The sequence below is a fragment of the Trichechus manatus genome, unplaced genomic scaffold (assembly GCF_000243295.1).
Source record: "Trichechus manatus latirostris isolate Lorelei unplaced genomic scaffold, TriManLat1.0 scaffold00021, whole genome shotgun sequence".
Taxonomy (NCBI): domain Eukaryota; kingdom Metazoa; phylum Chordata; class Mammalia; order Sirenia; family Trichechidae; genus Trichechus; species Trichechus manatus.
The window spans coordinates 3,470,821-3,488,515 of record NW_004443957.1 but is presented as its reverse complement, the minus strand read 5'-3'; the positions used below and the strand labels follow the sequence as shown (position 1 = coordinate 3,488,515).

The 17,695-nt window shown below is 32.6% G+C and overlaps 1 protein-coding gene across 4 annotated transcripts in view; it reads right to left on the bottom strand.

Moving 5' to 3' along the window:
• The window catches only part of ARID4B (AT-rich interaction domain 4B), a 188,057-nt gene that overhangs the window by 49,098 nt on the left and 121,264 nt on the right, over positions 1 to 17,695 (bottom strand). For 3 of the 4 annotated variants that reach the window (XM_023728014.1, XM_023728015.1, XM_023728012.1), the window contains exons 9-17: positions 16,414 to 16,493; positions 14,203 to 14,279; positions 13,028 to 13,182; positions 9,134 to 9,206; positions 7,317 to 7,411; positions 6,191 to 6,288; positions 5,219 to 5,462; positions 4,710 to 4,885; positions 58 to 309 (exon numbers count right to left, since the gene is read on the bottom strand). In XM_023728014.1, coding sequence (XP_023583782.1) covers positions 58 to 309; positions 4,710 to 4,885; positions 5,219 to 5,462; positions 6,191 to 6,288; positions 7,317 to 7,411; positions 9,134 to 9,206; positions 13,028 to 13,182; positions 14,203 to 14,279; positions 16,414 to 16,493 — 1,250 coding nt within the window. The remainder of the gene's footprint in view (positions 1 to 57; positions 310 to 4,709; positions 4,886 to 5,218; positions 5,463 to 6,190; positions 6,289 to 7,316; positions 7,412 to 9,133; positions 9,207 to 13,027; positions 13,183 to 14,202; positions 14,280 to 16,413; positions 16,494 to 17,695) is intronic. The other variant, XM_023728013.1, reaches the window with a different exon arrangement.

The window sequence follows — 17,695 nt, the reverse complement described above, 5'->3', positions numbered from 1 at the left end:
AGAAAAGTATTTTAGACGTGTTTTTAGGTAATAATCACTAGCTAAAACTCAAGTTACCTCACATTCCATCCGCAGTAATGCACCAAGTAAAGGACCTCTCCACCTTCGACATCAGAATCTTTAATACTAGCTTCATACATTTTTTGATTTTTCCCTCGTCCATACCGCACTTGGACTTTCATGCCTGGTGGATAGCACTCAAACTCCTCTTCCTCATTGTTGTCATCATCATCTTCATCTTCTTCCTCCTCCTCATCCTCCTCTTCTGCATCTTCATCATCTTCATCTTCATCTTTATTCGTTTCATCTCTTGAAAGGTTTAAAAAATTGCAGAGTTAATAAAAGATACTTCATAAGCTTTTCAGTTCCAAACCACATATACTGATAAATATTGTGGCTGTGATTGTTCCGGGGAACAGCGGGTTCCATGTGTATGAAATTCTCTGAGTTTCAATTTAATATTAAAAACTAAAAATGCATAAGATGACCATGGTTGCAGAAAGATACAGCTAGAGAAAATGAAGACTGAAAAACAACTGTATTAAAAGAAAATTTCCATCAGCCAGAAGAATGGAAGTTGTGCTGAATAGCAAGAAACTAGTAAGGTTGACGGTAACAATTTGCTTGTGTTGTAACGTAAAAGTGTTTTACATGTCAGCTGATTAAAAAAAAAAAAATTACATTTTCTAACTAGGCACTTATTTTTTATTCAAATATTTCTAGCCCCACGATGTTTAAAACAATTTTTTTACTAGCAGATGGCTAGTCTTAATAACACTAAAAGATGCTATAGCCAAATTTTCAAATGTTATAATAACTGAAATATTATTTTACCTTTTACAGGAATATTTTACTAACCTCATATCAATATCACATCAAGTTTGATATTTGTATCTTTCTAAACTTCACCTCAATTTCTGTTCTCTTTACCACATAGTTACTGAAAGGTTTCTTCTACAAATCCTCTCAACTTTCAGGTTCCAAAAAATAGGTATTTCAGAGACCAATTTCAAATATGCGAAACTAAAATCAAATCATTCTAGAAGCTGCGTTACAATCACTTTGATCTCAATACCACGTACTTTCTAAAACTGAACATTCATAGTTTTTATATTAGGCACTAATTTGTATTCAATAAATTGAAGAAAATCTTAAAATTATAAATCTTTCCAAGCAGTAGACTTCTAAAAAAACAAACTTCAATATGAAATTCTAAACTGTATTTAATAAGCCTTTATCTGCTCCACAGTATGTCTATACTTATTACAACAGTTGTCTCTCAAAATGAATCACTGCACAGCTAACAAATGAATAAACATAAAATAGAAGCCACAAGACAGCTAAGTAAGCAAGCTTTATAACTGAATGGCTGTAATATTGCCATCGAGTCGATTCCAACTTACAGCAACCCTACAGGACAGAGTAGAACTGCCCTATAGGGTTTCCAAGGCTGTAAATCTCTACAGAAGCAGACCTGGATATCTTTCGCCCGCGGAGCAAGTGGTGATGGGTTCAAACCACTGACCTTTCAGTTAGTAACCGAACACTTAACCACTGCACCACCAGGACTCCTCATGGCTATAACAATTATATAAAAAGGTTTCTTCCACTGATAATTTAAGTTTTACATTCTTATAAGCAAACTTTTTAGCAATAACATACTTCATTATTCCTAATTACATAATTATATAGGCAAAAAAATAATCTATAAATAGCAATACAAGCAGCACTATAATGCTTGTTCCTCTTACCTTTAATACAATGGGGGAAGGGGGCACGAGAAGCTTAATAGACTTGTGAAATTAAGACTCAGTTCACAAAACTATCAAATGGGTCAATATCTGAAATATATCACAAAGTCTATAAAGATTCTCAAGAATTATTTCTATTTTAAAGACTAATTTATTGTTAAATGAATAAGTATTTAAAAACTAAAACCCAAACGAAATTACTTACAACCTGATATTAATAATATGACTTCTATCATTGAAAACACACTATTTCTATATTAAAAAAATAATTACTAGTAAGGCTAAAATATTTAATGAATTATCAGAAATGGTATTATGGATAATAAACTATTAAGAATTTTAAATAAATGTCATATAAAATTTTTTTCTAAGAAAGAAGACTACATATCTCAAACCACAAGATTATATCCCTGCATATCAGGGAGAAAAGGAAGTGTATTCTGGTGGCCACAATAAAAGAAAAGATTTACTATGCACCTTGTTTCAAACCTCAGAACATCATATAAAAGACAGATAAAGAATACAAAGTCTAAATTTTTTTAAATGAAAAACTCTAAACTATAGCTTACATTTTACAATACAATGAGTACAACTGGTAGATGCCAACAACAAGCACAATTATACTTTAAGTGGTAGCCAGGGCAAACTTTTCTTTAATCTGGAATGGAGACCTACTGACAAGTAGCAGTTAATGTCAACCTCAGACACAACCCAAATGAAATTTACAAGTAATACACTGAAGTGTAAAGAAGCAAACAACATAATTACTGGCAATCAGCCAAAGAAAATATTCTATTGCTCTAAAAAGTCAGTACCATACTGAGAGACTAATGCCCTAAATGTGAACACCAAGAAAGATAGCCTCTTAAAGTGTAAAATGTAACCAGTATGTAGGTTTAAAAGACACACACACACACACACACACACACACACACACAAATTTAAGTTTGTTACCTTTTAGAGAACCACATTTTGGAAAACCAAAAGTATCAGCAAGTATTTTTCATTTGAATTCACAAAGAAATAATAAATTTTCCAAGTTTGAAGTCAAGCTCCTCACAATAGAACATAAGTTTAAAAAAAAAAAAAAAAAAGCTACTATTTATTAAGTACCTGCTATAAGCCAGTTGAAGTCCCTGAGTGGTGGAAATGATTAACCATTTAACTATCAGCCGAAAGGGTTGGCAGTTCAAACCTACCCAGAGAAGCCTCCGAATACAGGCCTGGCAATCTGCTTCCAAAAGGTCGCAGCTATGAAAACCCTATGGAGCAATTCTACTCTGCACACATGGGGTCACCGTGAGTAGGAATCAACTCGGCACCTAACAACAAGCTAGCCACTGAACCAGGCGTTTTACATATATTAACTTCTTTAATATCCCATATCTGGACACAGCGGAAGGATGTTCAAAGTTCTTGGTAGTAGACAATTACTTAGAGAAAGTTTATACACTAGAAGAATATCTATATATTAATTCTGTATTGATTCGTTATAATTGTAGAACTTTCTATTGCCCTCATCCAATAAAGTTCAGAAAATAATTTTGGGCATTCTCAACATGAAATGCTCCTAAACACCTAGTAAATTACGGCAATCACAGAAGGAAAATGTCATGTTATAGTATGAATACATTTATGAATATCTGTAGTAAATTTTAAAAACCATACAATTGAAGAATTAAAGGGATCAACAAAATAAAAACCTATAAAATATAGCTCATACAATAAAATAAGCTGAAATACCAACTTGAAAAGTTAAGATAATTATTAGGAACATATATATATATATATTTATATTTATATATATATATATATAGGTTTATCATAGTGCCTTGCACATAATAAATGCTCCAAAAACATCTGCAGATTTAAAAATCAGATTTTTCAGGTAAAAAGTTGAATCCTTTACTAAGTATTTTAATAGTCTGAAATAGTGTCAAGTAGAAGAAAGAAATAATTCAAATATACATTTATATACACAGAACTATAACAAGTATAATAAACAAACACCTTTTATTGTTTTCATCTAAATCCAGTTTTTTTCTCTTCCATGTCTGTCTGTAGGCTGTGGCCAAAATTTCAAAAAAATACTAAAATAATGAAGATATTTTAAGACAAAAAGCTGAATTCTGATTAAGATTCTTAATACCTGAAACAGTCTCCGGTAGCAGTAAGAAGTACTTCAAATAATAACATTTATATACACAGAAATATAACAAAGAATGATAAACACCTTTTATTATATTCATCTAAACCCAGTTTTTTTCCTCTTCTGTATTTGTCTGTATGCTGTGGCCAAAATTTCAGAAAAATATTAAAATGATCAAGAAAAACTGCTTTTGCTTATTCAAACAAACCACTAACAATGGAGATATTTATGTTCTTTAAACTCTAGAAATAAAACTAAACACAGAAGATTACCTTTAAAATCCAAGAGGTCCACTGACAGTGCATAAATTATATTGTTAAATAATTCATCATTTCAAACAGACAAAAACAAATAAATGCTACTGTCACATAAAACACAATACAACAATTTTGTACTTTTAAAAGCTTATTGTTAGGATTCTGCCATTATTTTTTGCTTACAAAATAAATACAACTCTCAGAATCTACAGCCAACGTACCATCTACAAAACACTGGAGAAGGCCATCTTCCCAGGTTTATATTATCTGGACATTCAGCAGGATTTAATGCAATAAGTACTTTCTCCAAAGTAAATAGTTTATAAATTTCCATGATGAGAGCAAGAAGAATGGATCAAAAATATGATCCTTTCTACAAATTTGTATTAGAGGGTCTCTGAAAGAGGCAAATATCATTTACTTAATAAATGCAAATCATTCAGTTATTCTATATTTGCGAAATTTTGGTTCATACATACACATACCAACAAACAGCAGATTACAAGAATTCATTCAGCCAAAATGCATCTTAACCAAAAACAAATTTCTTACCCAGATTTTGCTTTTTCTTCTTCAGCTTCTACCTTTATGCTGAGGGATTCATCTACCCGAGCTGTCTCATCATCTTTATCTTCCAGATTTTCATTTTCTTCTGATTTTTTCATGATAACTTCTTTTTCCTGATCAGACTGTGTAGGTACAGATTCTAACAAATTCTTTTTACTTCCCTAGAAAAAGATCAGAGGAACTAAACCAACAAAAGTAAAAATTTTCAGACTAAACTCATAATTGTCACCAACAAGAAGCAGGTGCCAACCAATACTAATACTAAGAAATTAGTTACTTTTAAGAAATTCCTGCCATTCCTAAAACAGTAGGCAAAAATAGCTAATAGATATTTTGAATAGTTATTACATTCAAAACCATACAAAAATAGCACTTAATGAAGAAAATGCATAAACAATAAAGTATATTATACAATAAATTAACTTTGGGAACTTAAAGAGGCTGTAGAAAATGAACCAAAGAAGACAAAGGACAATTAACAATATCTGATTTACCAGAGAAGGTTTAATGTTTTCTTTTCTTTCAATATCATCCTCCACAGGCTCTTCTTCTTTTAGTATTATATTTCCCTCCTCTTCAATCTTTATTTCTTTGATCTCTGATTCATTTTCTTCCTTAACTTTTATTTCTTTTACATTCTCACACTCCTTACATGGCTTGTTAACAACTTTCTCTGGCAATGCCATCTGAAACTCGATATTGGCTGACCTACAGTACTCCTCAAAACCATACAAGTATCTGGAAACATAAAGAGAAATTATATTTGGTGAAAATATTTCAAAATATTACTGCTGAGTTGTTTTTTTAAATGTGCATCCAGTCTTTTTTTTTTTTTTTTAACTCCCAGACACTGAGTCATGTTAACTTTTTAATTCATTCCAGTTCGATCTCTCCCAATCTTTTTAACCCAAAAAGAAAAACTCTTCAAAAAAAAAAAAGAATTCATTTTTCAAACTGGGCTAAGAGTGAGAAAACAGTTATAATATAATAATAGTATAAATAGTAGCTATTATAAGTATTAGTAACAGCTTATACTATTTATCTGCCAGGAATTAAGCCTCTTTACATGTAAAACTTATTTAATTATCAGAGTAATCCTGTGAAATAGTATTATCCCATTTTACAAATGAGGGAACTGCAGGGCTTAGGAGGACAAATAAATGGTCCAAGGATACAAAACGCTAATAATTGACAGAACCAGAATTGAAACCTGGGTTTATTTGACTTTAAAACTTTGGTTTTTTAATCTCTATGCAGTACTTTACAAATTTAATTCGCCACAAAAAGTTTCCTTCACAGAATATCTCACAAATCTAGTTACTCTTTACATGTAAAATCTCAGAATACACTCTAGTAAAAATATTTTATTTATTCTGAGAAGAAATAAGTACCCTCAGTTATGGTAAATTCCATCCTGCTTTCTAGGTAAAATATTTAAAATAGCCATATCAAGTACACTAACTTACTTTTTATAAGCACATTTAACATTGTATCCTGCAGCTGAATTTAAGACAGGGATTCCAAGATCTTGATAGACTTGTTTCCAGACAGCTCCACTTTCAATCTAATGGACAAAGTGAAATGAAAACTCCCAAATTAAAAGGTGGGAATATGATAAATTTTGATAGATACAATATGTACGTGTGTGTGTGTTTGTGTCTGTGTGTCTGTGTATACGTCTATACTTACTGGTCTTAGTCTCAAAGGAATGAAAAATACCAAACTTTATAAATTCTAAATTAAAAATGTGGTTTACAATGTTATAAAGTAAGTTTTAATACTCCAACAAATCTCAGAGAATTACAAATGTTAAAACATTGGGCCATTTGACTCTTACATAAACCTTGATACAGTGAATAACTTAGGTTCCTAAGTTAAATTTTGTAACGAAGAAACAGAAAAAGATTTTAAAGGACTTATTAATTTCTCATAAAACTTACAAACAAATGAATCAAAGCCGTTCTACTGGCCTTTAGTAATAAGCAATTTCATGATGCAAAATACCCTTAATTGGATGAGTATTGTCTGTCATTGGCTACTTTAAAATAGTCTCTTCACATCAGTTCAACAAACATTTCCTGCATGCTTTATATACACAAACACATATATGTATATATGCTAGGCACTGTGAAAGGACTTAAGGATATAAAAAATATAAAGATAGATCCCTGCTCTCAAGGATCTTACAGTCTGATGAAAAAGAAACATACAGAGAATCTCCACCAATATGATTATGCTGTGACTCAGATATATACAGGTGGTTTATAACAGAGTTTGACTAACTTAACAGTAAATCAGAAAGCGCATTTAAAAAAAAAAAAAAAAAACCCATGAGAAACTATTTGTTCTATAAGCCTTCACCTGAAGTACAATAAAAAAAAAGAAAAGGGAAAGAAAAAAAAACCAAAACACCTTAATCTTTAATTAAATTTAAATTTGGTCTGAGGAAGGCTAACTGTATATTTTAAACCTACACTTTCCATTTTCCTTATGTTCTTAGGTTTCTATTAATAGACAATCGTTTTAGAGACAGCAAGTACTTGAGAGATGATGGTGTATGAAAAATATTTCACTTTTAATCGTAATACTTACATTATCAAATCCTCCAAGTTTGTGTACAAGTCTGAATAACTTAAAGAGATTCAAATTTCTATACCCAAGTACAGGTCTTTTATTAATAGGTGTGCCTATTGAGAAAACACAAAATATATTAGAACAAACTGTACTTTTAAGTTAAAATTTCAAAGGATTCAAATATTACCACTGAATATATACAGTGCAAAGCATATATCTATATCTATCTATATATGTATGTATATAAATCCTTTGTTAATCAAAGACATGATGTCTATTAAGCCCATTTCAGTTTTGTGTTTTGTTTTTTTTTTAATTTTTCACATACCAAATTTTTGAAACCTTATATTCCTGCCCCTGGATATCAAAAGAATAAATATCAAATAAAATACTAATGAATACTAAAAAACCAAAGTCTTTTTTAAATTAGGGAAACAAAGATTTGGTACTGAAGAAAGTGTTGTGATGACTGATAGGCAACTGCATCACAAAGGAAGGTTATTTTTATTATGCTTTCTTTATTATTTTACTAACTTACAATTGCTATACACAATGATTCTGTAGTAAAACTAGTTTTGTTTCATTCTAACATAGTTAAAACGTAGGGCAAGGATAATGAATCAAACTATCAATCCGCAAGAAAGTGACAGAGGAGATAAACGGGCAGAGACAGGCAATCTATGACCCTTTTCAAAACACATACGACTGGCAGAGTTGCATTTTATCAGTGTTCTCCAATACTAGATTTTATTCATTTTCTTCACTTTTTCACTTATAAAAAAGCCTAAGAAGTAGCACATACCTTCTTAGACCAAGCCCCCACTCATATGAAGAAATAACACAGGAATCAAAGGCATTTTATACTAAAGATACCTACACTGTGGTAGCCAATATAATTTATGGGGTAAACAGAAGACAGAACCAGCTTCTTCTCATCAGCATTACAAACAGGGATTTAAAAGACATTAATTCCCAGAGTATGGTACTTCCAAATATTATTCTTTTTGTCCTTTTCCTCAGCTGGAGAGCTTTCTGCCTCTTCCCACCTCCCTTCCTAGCATCTTCTCATGAAAGGAGAAGCTAGACTCTGATCAAACAGATAAGCAACACAGTAACAGAGTCATAGTTACTGAAGGACCAGGTAGGTCATCACTGTAAATTAAAAGGTTAGTATCCATTCCTCTTTCCCCTAGTCCTTGTATTTCTTTATAACAACATTAGGCAGATTCAATAAGCTGCATCAAGCCTCACAGTGTGACTCTGTCACCTTTCTTTCTCTTATTTCTGGATCTCTATGGATGGTTTAATTTAGGTTGGTCTATGTGACTGAGTCATAAGAAGAAGGCTTGCAGCCCATCTTAGGATGAGTATGTACTTGCTAATCTCTCACATTTGCACACGCGCACGCACGCACACACACACACACACACAAGGTATTGCAAACAGAGATTTTGGAGAAGCAGGCTTTTTACTAGAGACCTTTGTGTAAATGTTAGTAAAATGTTACTATGATTCCATTCTGCATTGTTCCCTAATGTAAAGGTCCTTTGGAGATCTCATGGGTGGGAAGGTGGACTAGCAGGGCACAATACAAGCATTTATGGGTCCATAGCCATAAAAACTGTTAAAATACTTTCGAATTCCTCATTCCACAAGCACACATGTGACAGGTACTATGCTAGGTGCTGGTGATACTGGCCATCAAAAAGACAGCCGTGATTACCAGTGACATGAAGCTTAATAAACAGAATTCTTATTTTTAGAATATTAATTATCTATCTGAAACCTACAACATTAATTATGAATTAAAAAACAATAACAAAAACCCCACTCACCTCTATCTTCCATAAATTTGTACAACTGTTGAAGAAAGTTCTCCCTTTCTTCTGGAAATGGTTCTATTTCTTCCTAATTTTAGTCACAGAAGAAAAGAATATTTTCCTTAGTTAAGCATTTTAATAACAAACAGATTTCCTACTGACAGTAAAAACTAATACTAATTAAAAATATTTCAAAGGCTTTTTATCAAATAAAAATTATTTAACACTAAGGTATTCAAAATCAGAGAAGTTTAGACATTTTATGCTTTACAGACAAATTTATCCTTTTGTATCTGAACAGTTAGAATCGCAAACGTAAATTCTCATATAAAAAATGAGACTAGTAAGATGTTAATAACCTTTTTACCATATCAGAGATTTACTCTCAAAATCAGGGTCACAGGCTCAAGAAGACCTACTCTCACTTATATTAAAATGGGTCAGGGTTTAACATCAAAACTAATCTACTATTGCTCCTCAAGGAACTATACAAATTTGGGTGCCATTAACTTTAATTACAAGTATCCTTCATCATATAAAGCCCCACTGTATAGTAGTTCAAGCTTATAAAATCAGTAAAGTGGGGAACAAACTTGATCTACAATACCTGAAGATTCAGACTTAGGGAAATCTTCAAGTAATAAAATAGTTCCCCGATTTATCAATTACAAGGGAGGGACTAGCTTCTTGCTGCTGTGGCCAGGGGCTGTGGTAGTAGGGAGCTGGTCCTGAAGCAACCTGCAAGGAGCAGGGTAGTAGATAAGATTGAGGAATTCATCAATTCAGTGACTTTCATCCATTCAACAAACATTTACTGAGCACCTGTAAGTGTAGGCACTATGCTAGGTGCTGAATCAAATAAAAGAAAAACAAGCTATGGAATCTGCCATTAAAGAACATATAATTAGGAATAACTACAGAGAAAGACATTCAAAATATACAGTTAGGCTTTAGTTACTATATCAGGACTTCAAATTGGTGTGAATCAGTTCTGTCACGGACGATGAAATGAAACCAAAGAGACCCAAATTTTTATAATTTGGGTGATTTGGAATAATAACCGGAATAGGAAAAATTATGAGTTAAAGCCCTGGAATGGGAGACTTGGAAGAGGCGTAGTGAGCCCTTTCAGCAGCCTGATGCATGAGACTGGATTACTGGTAGGGCTGTGGAGAGCAACACACATTCAAAGTGGCATGCTTGGCCACTATCTTTGAGCAGGAAACCGCTGTTTCCAACTCTGCTCAAAATCCAACAAACAAGGGATTTGGCTGCTGTGCAATGCATATGCTGCCCTTGTTTTCTAAGAGGGAGATTAAGTTTCTAGCAAGGCTTTGACCCATAGTCTTTTCCATGCCAGTTTTCATTCCAGTTCACTCAAATTTTTAAAAGATTCAGGTTTGTTCCAGTGTCACTTCCTCGGCCATGACTAAACCGGGAAGAGCCAGTTCAAAGGCTTGTTTTCAACTGATACTCTAAATGAATCTAAATATATTATTTTTATTTAGAAAATCATGGGTCTGATGCCACGGTCATAGTGAGATTTGCCATTTTATTTTAAAACCTAGTAGAATAAAAAGCAACTTAAAAACAAGAACAAAAACCCATGTTAATAAACTATCAGGTTTGCAAGTTGAGCAGAAGAGAATACATGGTATTTATTAATTTGCTTATAATAAATCTATATTTCTTGATTTAAATATAGTCCACATATGCTGGGTTTTGGTAAAGACTCACAGCCAATGAATCTCATGTGTAGCCACCACTCATCTGTCAGTGGTGGACTGTGTGTTGCTATGATGCTGAACAAGTTTCAGCAGAGCTTCCAGACTAAGTAAAACAGACTACGAAGAAAGGCCTGGCAATCTACTTCAAAAAGTCAGCCGATGTAAACACTATGGATCACAATCCAATCAGCAACTGATCAAGGGAATGATACAGGACCAGGCAGTGTTTCATTCCATTTGCACAGGGTCATCATGAGTCGGGGGCTGACTTATCAGCTGCTAACTACTATAAGTCAGATATAACCAGAAAGAAATCTGTTTTCTAGATATTATCTTAAATGTTACCATGGCACGATATTTGACTTTAAAAAACTGCCAGATTTATCCTAATATAAAATTTTTTAAGTGAAGTTGGTATTTAACTTTAAAAAATGTTTAAATTGAAGACCAGATTTGATTTTACAAAAACATTTGTAAAACACCAATCTAAGCAACAAAAGGCTTGCTAATTAATATATATTGATCATATTAGGCACTACGACAGACACTCTGGGTACAAATATGAATATGGCAGGGTCTCTATCCTTGAGGAGCCTATGGACTTCCTGGGCAGAAAACAAGTAGATCCAAGGGGGAAGGGAAAAAAAAAAAATATATATATATATGTATGTATGTATGTATGTATGTATATAAATAAAATGACTAAAATATATACAAGGTACATTGGTAGCTTAGACTAGAAAATGGAGGGATTAACTTTCCTAAGGGTGTGAGAGGTGATGGTTAATGGAACCCTTTACAGAGGTGACATGTAAGCAGGGTTTGAAAACTGAACAGGAATGCGCCAGGCTGACCAGAGGACAGAAGGGAAGGGCATTCCCGATAGGGGTATTAGTATGTGCAGAGCTGAGGAGCAGCAAAGTATGTAATTTGATATTGCTACAGAATAAAGTTCAAAGGGGGGGATGTATCAAGAGAAATGGTAAGAAAAACAGGAAGGGAATGGGGCATGAAGGAGGTTCTATAAGCTTGGCTCTTAGAGTGATAAGAAGCTACTAAAGAGGTTTTAAGCAAGGGAATGATTGCTCATTTTCACATTTTAAATACAAAGCAGTCAGGGAGAAGGCTGAAGCAGGGCAACTGCTATTTCACTATCATTATAGATCACTATACCATAAATGGAGCCCTGGTGGTGCAGTGGTTAAGAGCTCAGCTGCTAACTAAAAGGTCAGCAGTTCAAATCTCCCAGCCACTCCATGGAAACCCTATAGGGCAGTTCTACTTTGTTCTATAGGGTCACTATGAGTCAGGCTTGTTTTTTGTTTTTTTTTTAAATACTATAAAAATATAATCTCTAAAACAATCCTATTTCATTAATACTGTTTACCACAATTAAATGGCAGAATTTCAAAACTTACCTGAAATATTACATATTGACATTAAATTACCTTAATTTCCTGAACACATTAAAACAATTCCTTTTACTACCAAATGTAAGTATCCTTCACTATGGGTACCATCCACCCAGAAACTTTTTTATAAAGTCATTTAGCAAGCCAGTGAGGAATACCTTGTCACTACCAGACCTAAAGCACCAGTTATGATAAAATGCAAAACTTCAGCTCCTTCATCCATATAAATTGACAAATGACTTATTTTTAACCCAATTAGTACTATATACCTACTTGTATTAGATAAAATGATTTGACATTCTCTGAATCAATGTGATATTAATCTTTACTTTTGCACTCTGATCATTGTTTTAATACTAGACAGAAAATATAGCTTATGCTTTTTTAGATTTTTCAATAAAATATGCAAATGTAAACATTTTATGAGGTGACAGTTGTCTACATGATGGTGCAAAGACTGTTAAAATAGAGTTTCAATGTATAGGTGTGTACTTTTTAATTATATGATAAACCTAAGTATAGCAAGATTAAGAAACATTTTTGAGGTTGCTAGAATAACTAAACATTATTAATTTCACAAGAATATATTTCTATCTTAATGTAAGCAGGCAAACTACTAGACTATGATGAATATCACAAATATAATTTTATGAAATTTTTCTAATACTAAAAATACTTAAATTATTAGTAACGCCATGACAACTCCTAACCCATAAAGAAAATCCAACTGTTAATTATAATTTTAAAAGGCATTCACTGATTTTACTTGCCTCTTCTTCACTGCTATTATCCTCCTTTTCTTTTTCATCATCTTCCGCTTCTTCTTCTTCCTCTGCTTCACTGCTAGAGCTATCTTCTTTCAATTCAGTCTTCCAGTTAGCAGGTATAGTTCTACTTTTGTGAAATTCAAGTGCCTGATCAAAGGCTGCAAAGAAACAATAAATTACATGAACTGAAGGAATTATGACACCTGATTTGTATAAAAATATTAAACAAGATGAAGAAATAAAAACTACTGTGCTAATACCACTGACATTTAAGGGTTTAGTATGTGCCAGGCACTACGCTAAGTGTCTTCTCATGTAGCAACTCATGTAACCATAACAATCCTATGAATTAGTTACTATTACTATCTCCATTTTATAGATGACTTAAACAAATTAAAGAGGAAAAGAGAAGTTTTCTTATTTTAAATGAAAATTATACTTTCATTAAGTCATTTAATTTAATCATTTATCCAACAAACAATTATTAAACAGTATCTTATATACCAGGCATACAGCCATTGTAATAAACACACTACACCTGAAAATTTACTATGAACACTTTCTTTACATTTCTACTTTAACCTGAATTGAAACTTTGTTAACAATTAGTTTAAACTAAAATTAGACAGACAGAATTATTCTCATTTTATAATACATGGAATCAAAATTTTAAACCATAAATTCTTGATAATTTTCAGGCAGTCTACATACCATATTATTGGATTTAATGAGCAACGGCAAAAGAGAATACAAGTAGCTATTTACAATGCCAATAACCAAGTAAGAAATGCAATTAAACAGCATATTCCTCAATCAAATATCACTATTGGAGCCTTGCAGTTACAGATGTCCATTTATTACTGATAAATGCCAAATCAAAATGACTTTAATTTCTTCTTCAACCATCTCCAGGAACTAATGTTTTATTTACTAGGCAAAAGCCAAACTATAGATGATATAGTTACATCCTACTTTGTAGATTACTGTCCCTTATTATAAGCTTAAATGGAAAAGAAAAAGAAACCTTATGATAACAAAGACACATGGATTAAACTTTAAGGACATAACTTTAGAAACAAAAAAATATTTTTTAAAAAAGCAAAAGAAGATTTAATCTTTAAAAATATTTCAAAAGTCTTTTTAAATTACTAGGTAACTTATTCCAAAATTATTCTCACCTTGTTTTAATACAGCATCAGGCTTTGGCGCAGTGTCACTAGTAATTTCACGGACATCTTTTCTTGGTACCGAAGTACTATATTATTTATTTATAAAGAAAACAAACAAAAATATGATGGAGTTTAATTAAAAGTTCAACTACATACTATAGAAAGATACTGAAAATATGGGAAGAAAATTTCATATTTACAATGAAAGCGATTGTACACTGCATCGCAAGTCCCAGGATGTTAAAATATGTAATCATCTACAAAAGAGCCCCACTTTAAGAGATGTTTTATAAACACTAAAGTGTTCTCAAATATTTGCCTAAATGCAAAACTGAAAACTGTTTATAGCCATAATAATAAAAAATAAAAATGTTCAGGTGGCAGAATGCATACATCCAATAAAAAAGATGTCAAATAGAAAGAATCTGCCATTATCCTGGGATAGTCAAAGGAAGTTATTAATGGAAATTACTTAGTTTTAAGATTAAAAATTAATAACTAATTTATGACAAAAATTTTCTTTTATCAAATAAAAAAACTCAGCAAACCTCCAATATGCAATTTAAGGCCTTTCATGGGCCTGCACAACCATAAGGAGGGGTCAGATGCAAGCAACTGAGATAGGTTGTATTATATATGTCACATATATTTCCTATTTTAACCTAATAAATGATCATTCAGCTTTTGTGCATTTGTTTTGTATCAACTGATCCACAAAAGCCTGAAAACCACTCCAAATACAATTTCAACATGCCATCTCTTTTAACTTTTTATTTTAAAATGTTCAAATATATGTAAGAGTAGGTAGTGTGAACTCAAAGATAGCAATGAACCTCCAAGTATCTATCACCCAACTACAATAATCATCAACTCACAGTCACTGTTTCACTTATACCCTTACTCACTTCCTCCCACTACAACTGGATTATTATGAAGCAAACCCCAGACATTATATCATTTATAGTATTTCATTATGGATCATTAAAAGAATTCTTTTCTTAAAATACAACCGTACTGTTATCACACATTAAAAAATTAACAATAATTTCTTAACATCATCAAGCCAGTATTCAAAGTTGAGTATTCAAAATTTCTTTGATTATCTCAATCTTGTTAAAAGTTGGTTTTATAGTTTTGTTTAATTATTTTTTAGAATTTGAAAATTCAAGCATCAAATCCTAACCATCCAATAAAGCTTAGTATAAAATACCTGGCTTCTCTAGTCATAAAATTATTAAGATATAATTTCAGAACTCAGCTCTAAAAAATGTTCTACATAAAAAATTACATTCTTAATATTCAACATACATCTATAAATAACAACAAAAAAACCTGTTACTTTCACATAGATTCCAACTCATAGCGACTCTACAGGGCATACGATAAATGCCCCATAGGGTTTCCAAGCCTGTAATCTTTATGGATGGTGCCCTGGTGGTGCAGTGGTTAAGTACAAGGCTGCTAATTGAAAGGTCAGCTGTTAGAAACCACCATTCACTCGGTAAGAGAAAGATGTGGATGGGAGAAAGATTTACAGCCTTGGAAACAGTATGGGGCAGTTCTACTCTTTTCTATAAGGCTGCTATGAATTGAAATCAATTCGATGGCAATGGCTTTTAATCTTTACAGAAGCAGACTGCCAAATCTTTCTCCCATGCGGCAGATGGTGGGTTTGAACTGTGGACCTTTCAGTTAGCAGCCGAGCCCTTAACCACTGTGCCTCCAGGGCTCCTTATATATCTATAGCAACCCACTTTATGCAAAGTCAAAGGTCTTCCAACAGATATCACTACAACCATTAATATAACTAGAAATATTAGAAAGTCATATTTAGGCATTTAGAACAAACACTAAAGAAATGTCAACAAACTTAATCAATAAAGTATTAGGTATGTTCAATATATCAAATTTGCCTCAACAAATCACCAGCTATTACACAGGCAAATGCTGACAAATTAGACCATACCGAGAGTCTAGTTTAGAAAAGAGGACCAAAGTGAATAAGGAAAGACAGACTACACTCTAAGGCTACTACACCCCCAAAAATATGAAAAACGTAACTCTTTGAATGAAGAATTTTGATTTAATCACTTTAGCCAAATTGGGCCAACGGGAATAACTAATTCTTATCTTAAATAACATTTAAATACTAATCTGGAAAAAATGCATATATTTATAAATAAATAGATTGACTTTTCACACTAAGTGAATTATACTTACAATTTGCCATCTTTGAAAGATCGAACAAGAATATTGTCTTTTTTCACAGCAATCTCATCACTACAATCAGGACAAACCACCTTTAAAAAAAAAGATAAAACTATTATAATTAAGAGCACATTTATAGATAGTTACATAAGTATCTACTATTTAAACCCTTTTAAAAAATAGTTTAAGCTTAAAGTTTAAAAACTAATTTTAGTTTGAGGATAAATGGGTACACACACATTTGGGAGCACACACAAGTAATTTTAAATTTCCATCCTATATCCTTCCAGGTTTCTGGGTAATCCAGATGGTTTTTTGGCACAGGCATCATGTTAAAGCAGAAGCATGGCTATGACTACAGTGAAGATGTGGATTAAGTTCTAGTCAGAAATAGAAAGTTGGAATGCAAAGTGGAGCAGGGATGGAAAAGGAGGTAGAGCTAAAGTCTTAACTCAGGGCCTGCATCATGGCTAAGAGAAGGACGTTATTGTTATTGTTAGTTGCCCTAGAGTCCATTCTGAGTCATGGCAACCCCACGTGTTCAGAATAGAACTGCTCCATAGGATTTTCAAGGCTGTGAAAGCAGATCTCCAGGACTGTCTTCCTACACGCCACTGGGTGGGTTCAAACTGCCAACCTTTAGGTTGCTAGTCCAGTGCTTAACTATTTGCACCACCCAGGGACTCCTAAGAGAAGGACAGGGGACCAAAATGGTATCAGGTATCAGAACTTGTTTATTAGTCTTTATTTTAAAAAATACAGCTATAAGGTTCTATCTATTATGTACAGTTAAATATATATTTTAACACACATTAAAATCTTTTCATAATAGCATTCACTCTAAGGAGACCTGGTGGCACAGTGGTTAAGAGCTTGACTGCTAACCGAAAGTTCAAAGCCACCAGTCACTCCTTGGAAACCTTGTGGGGTAGTTCTATTCTGTCTTATAGGGTCGCTATGAGTCAGAATCGACTCGACGGCAGTGGGTTTGGTTTGGTTTTTATTTACTCTAAAAAGAAGTATTTTAAAAGTGGGTACCTTCCTGGAGTCTAAGACTTATTACTAATATTAAAAAAGTTGTTTTATTTGAAATCACCTCAGCTGTTATTTAAAGTGAGGATAAAGCAAGCCTTCCCAAAGGCAGTGTTAATGAAAGACTCCTATGAATTTTTATTATTTTAATTCCAAGACAACCCACAATGCATACAAAGAACAAGTTTACAGTATATTTATATTTTTAAATGAAAACTGGGCTAAATAAAGATGACAGGCTTGTTTTAAGGGCTGTCTCATT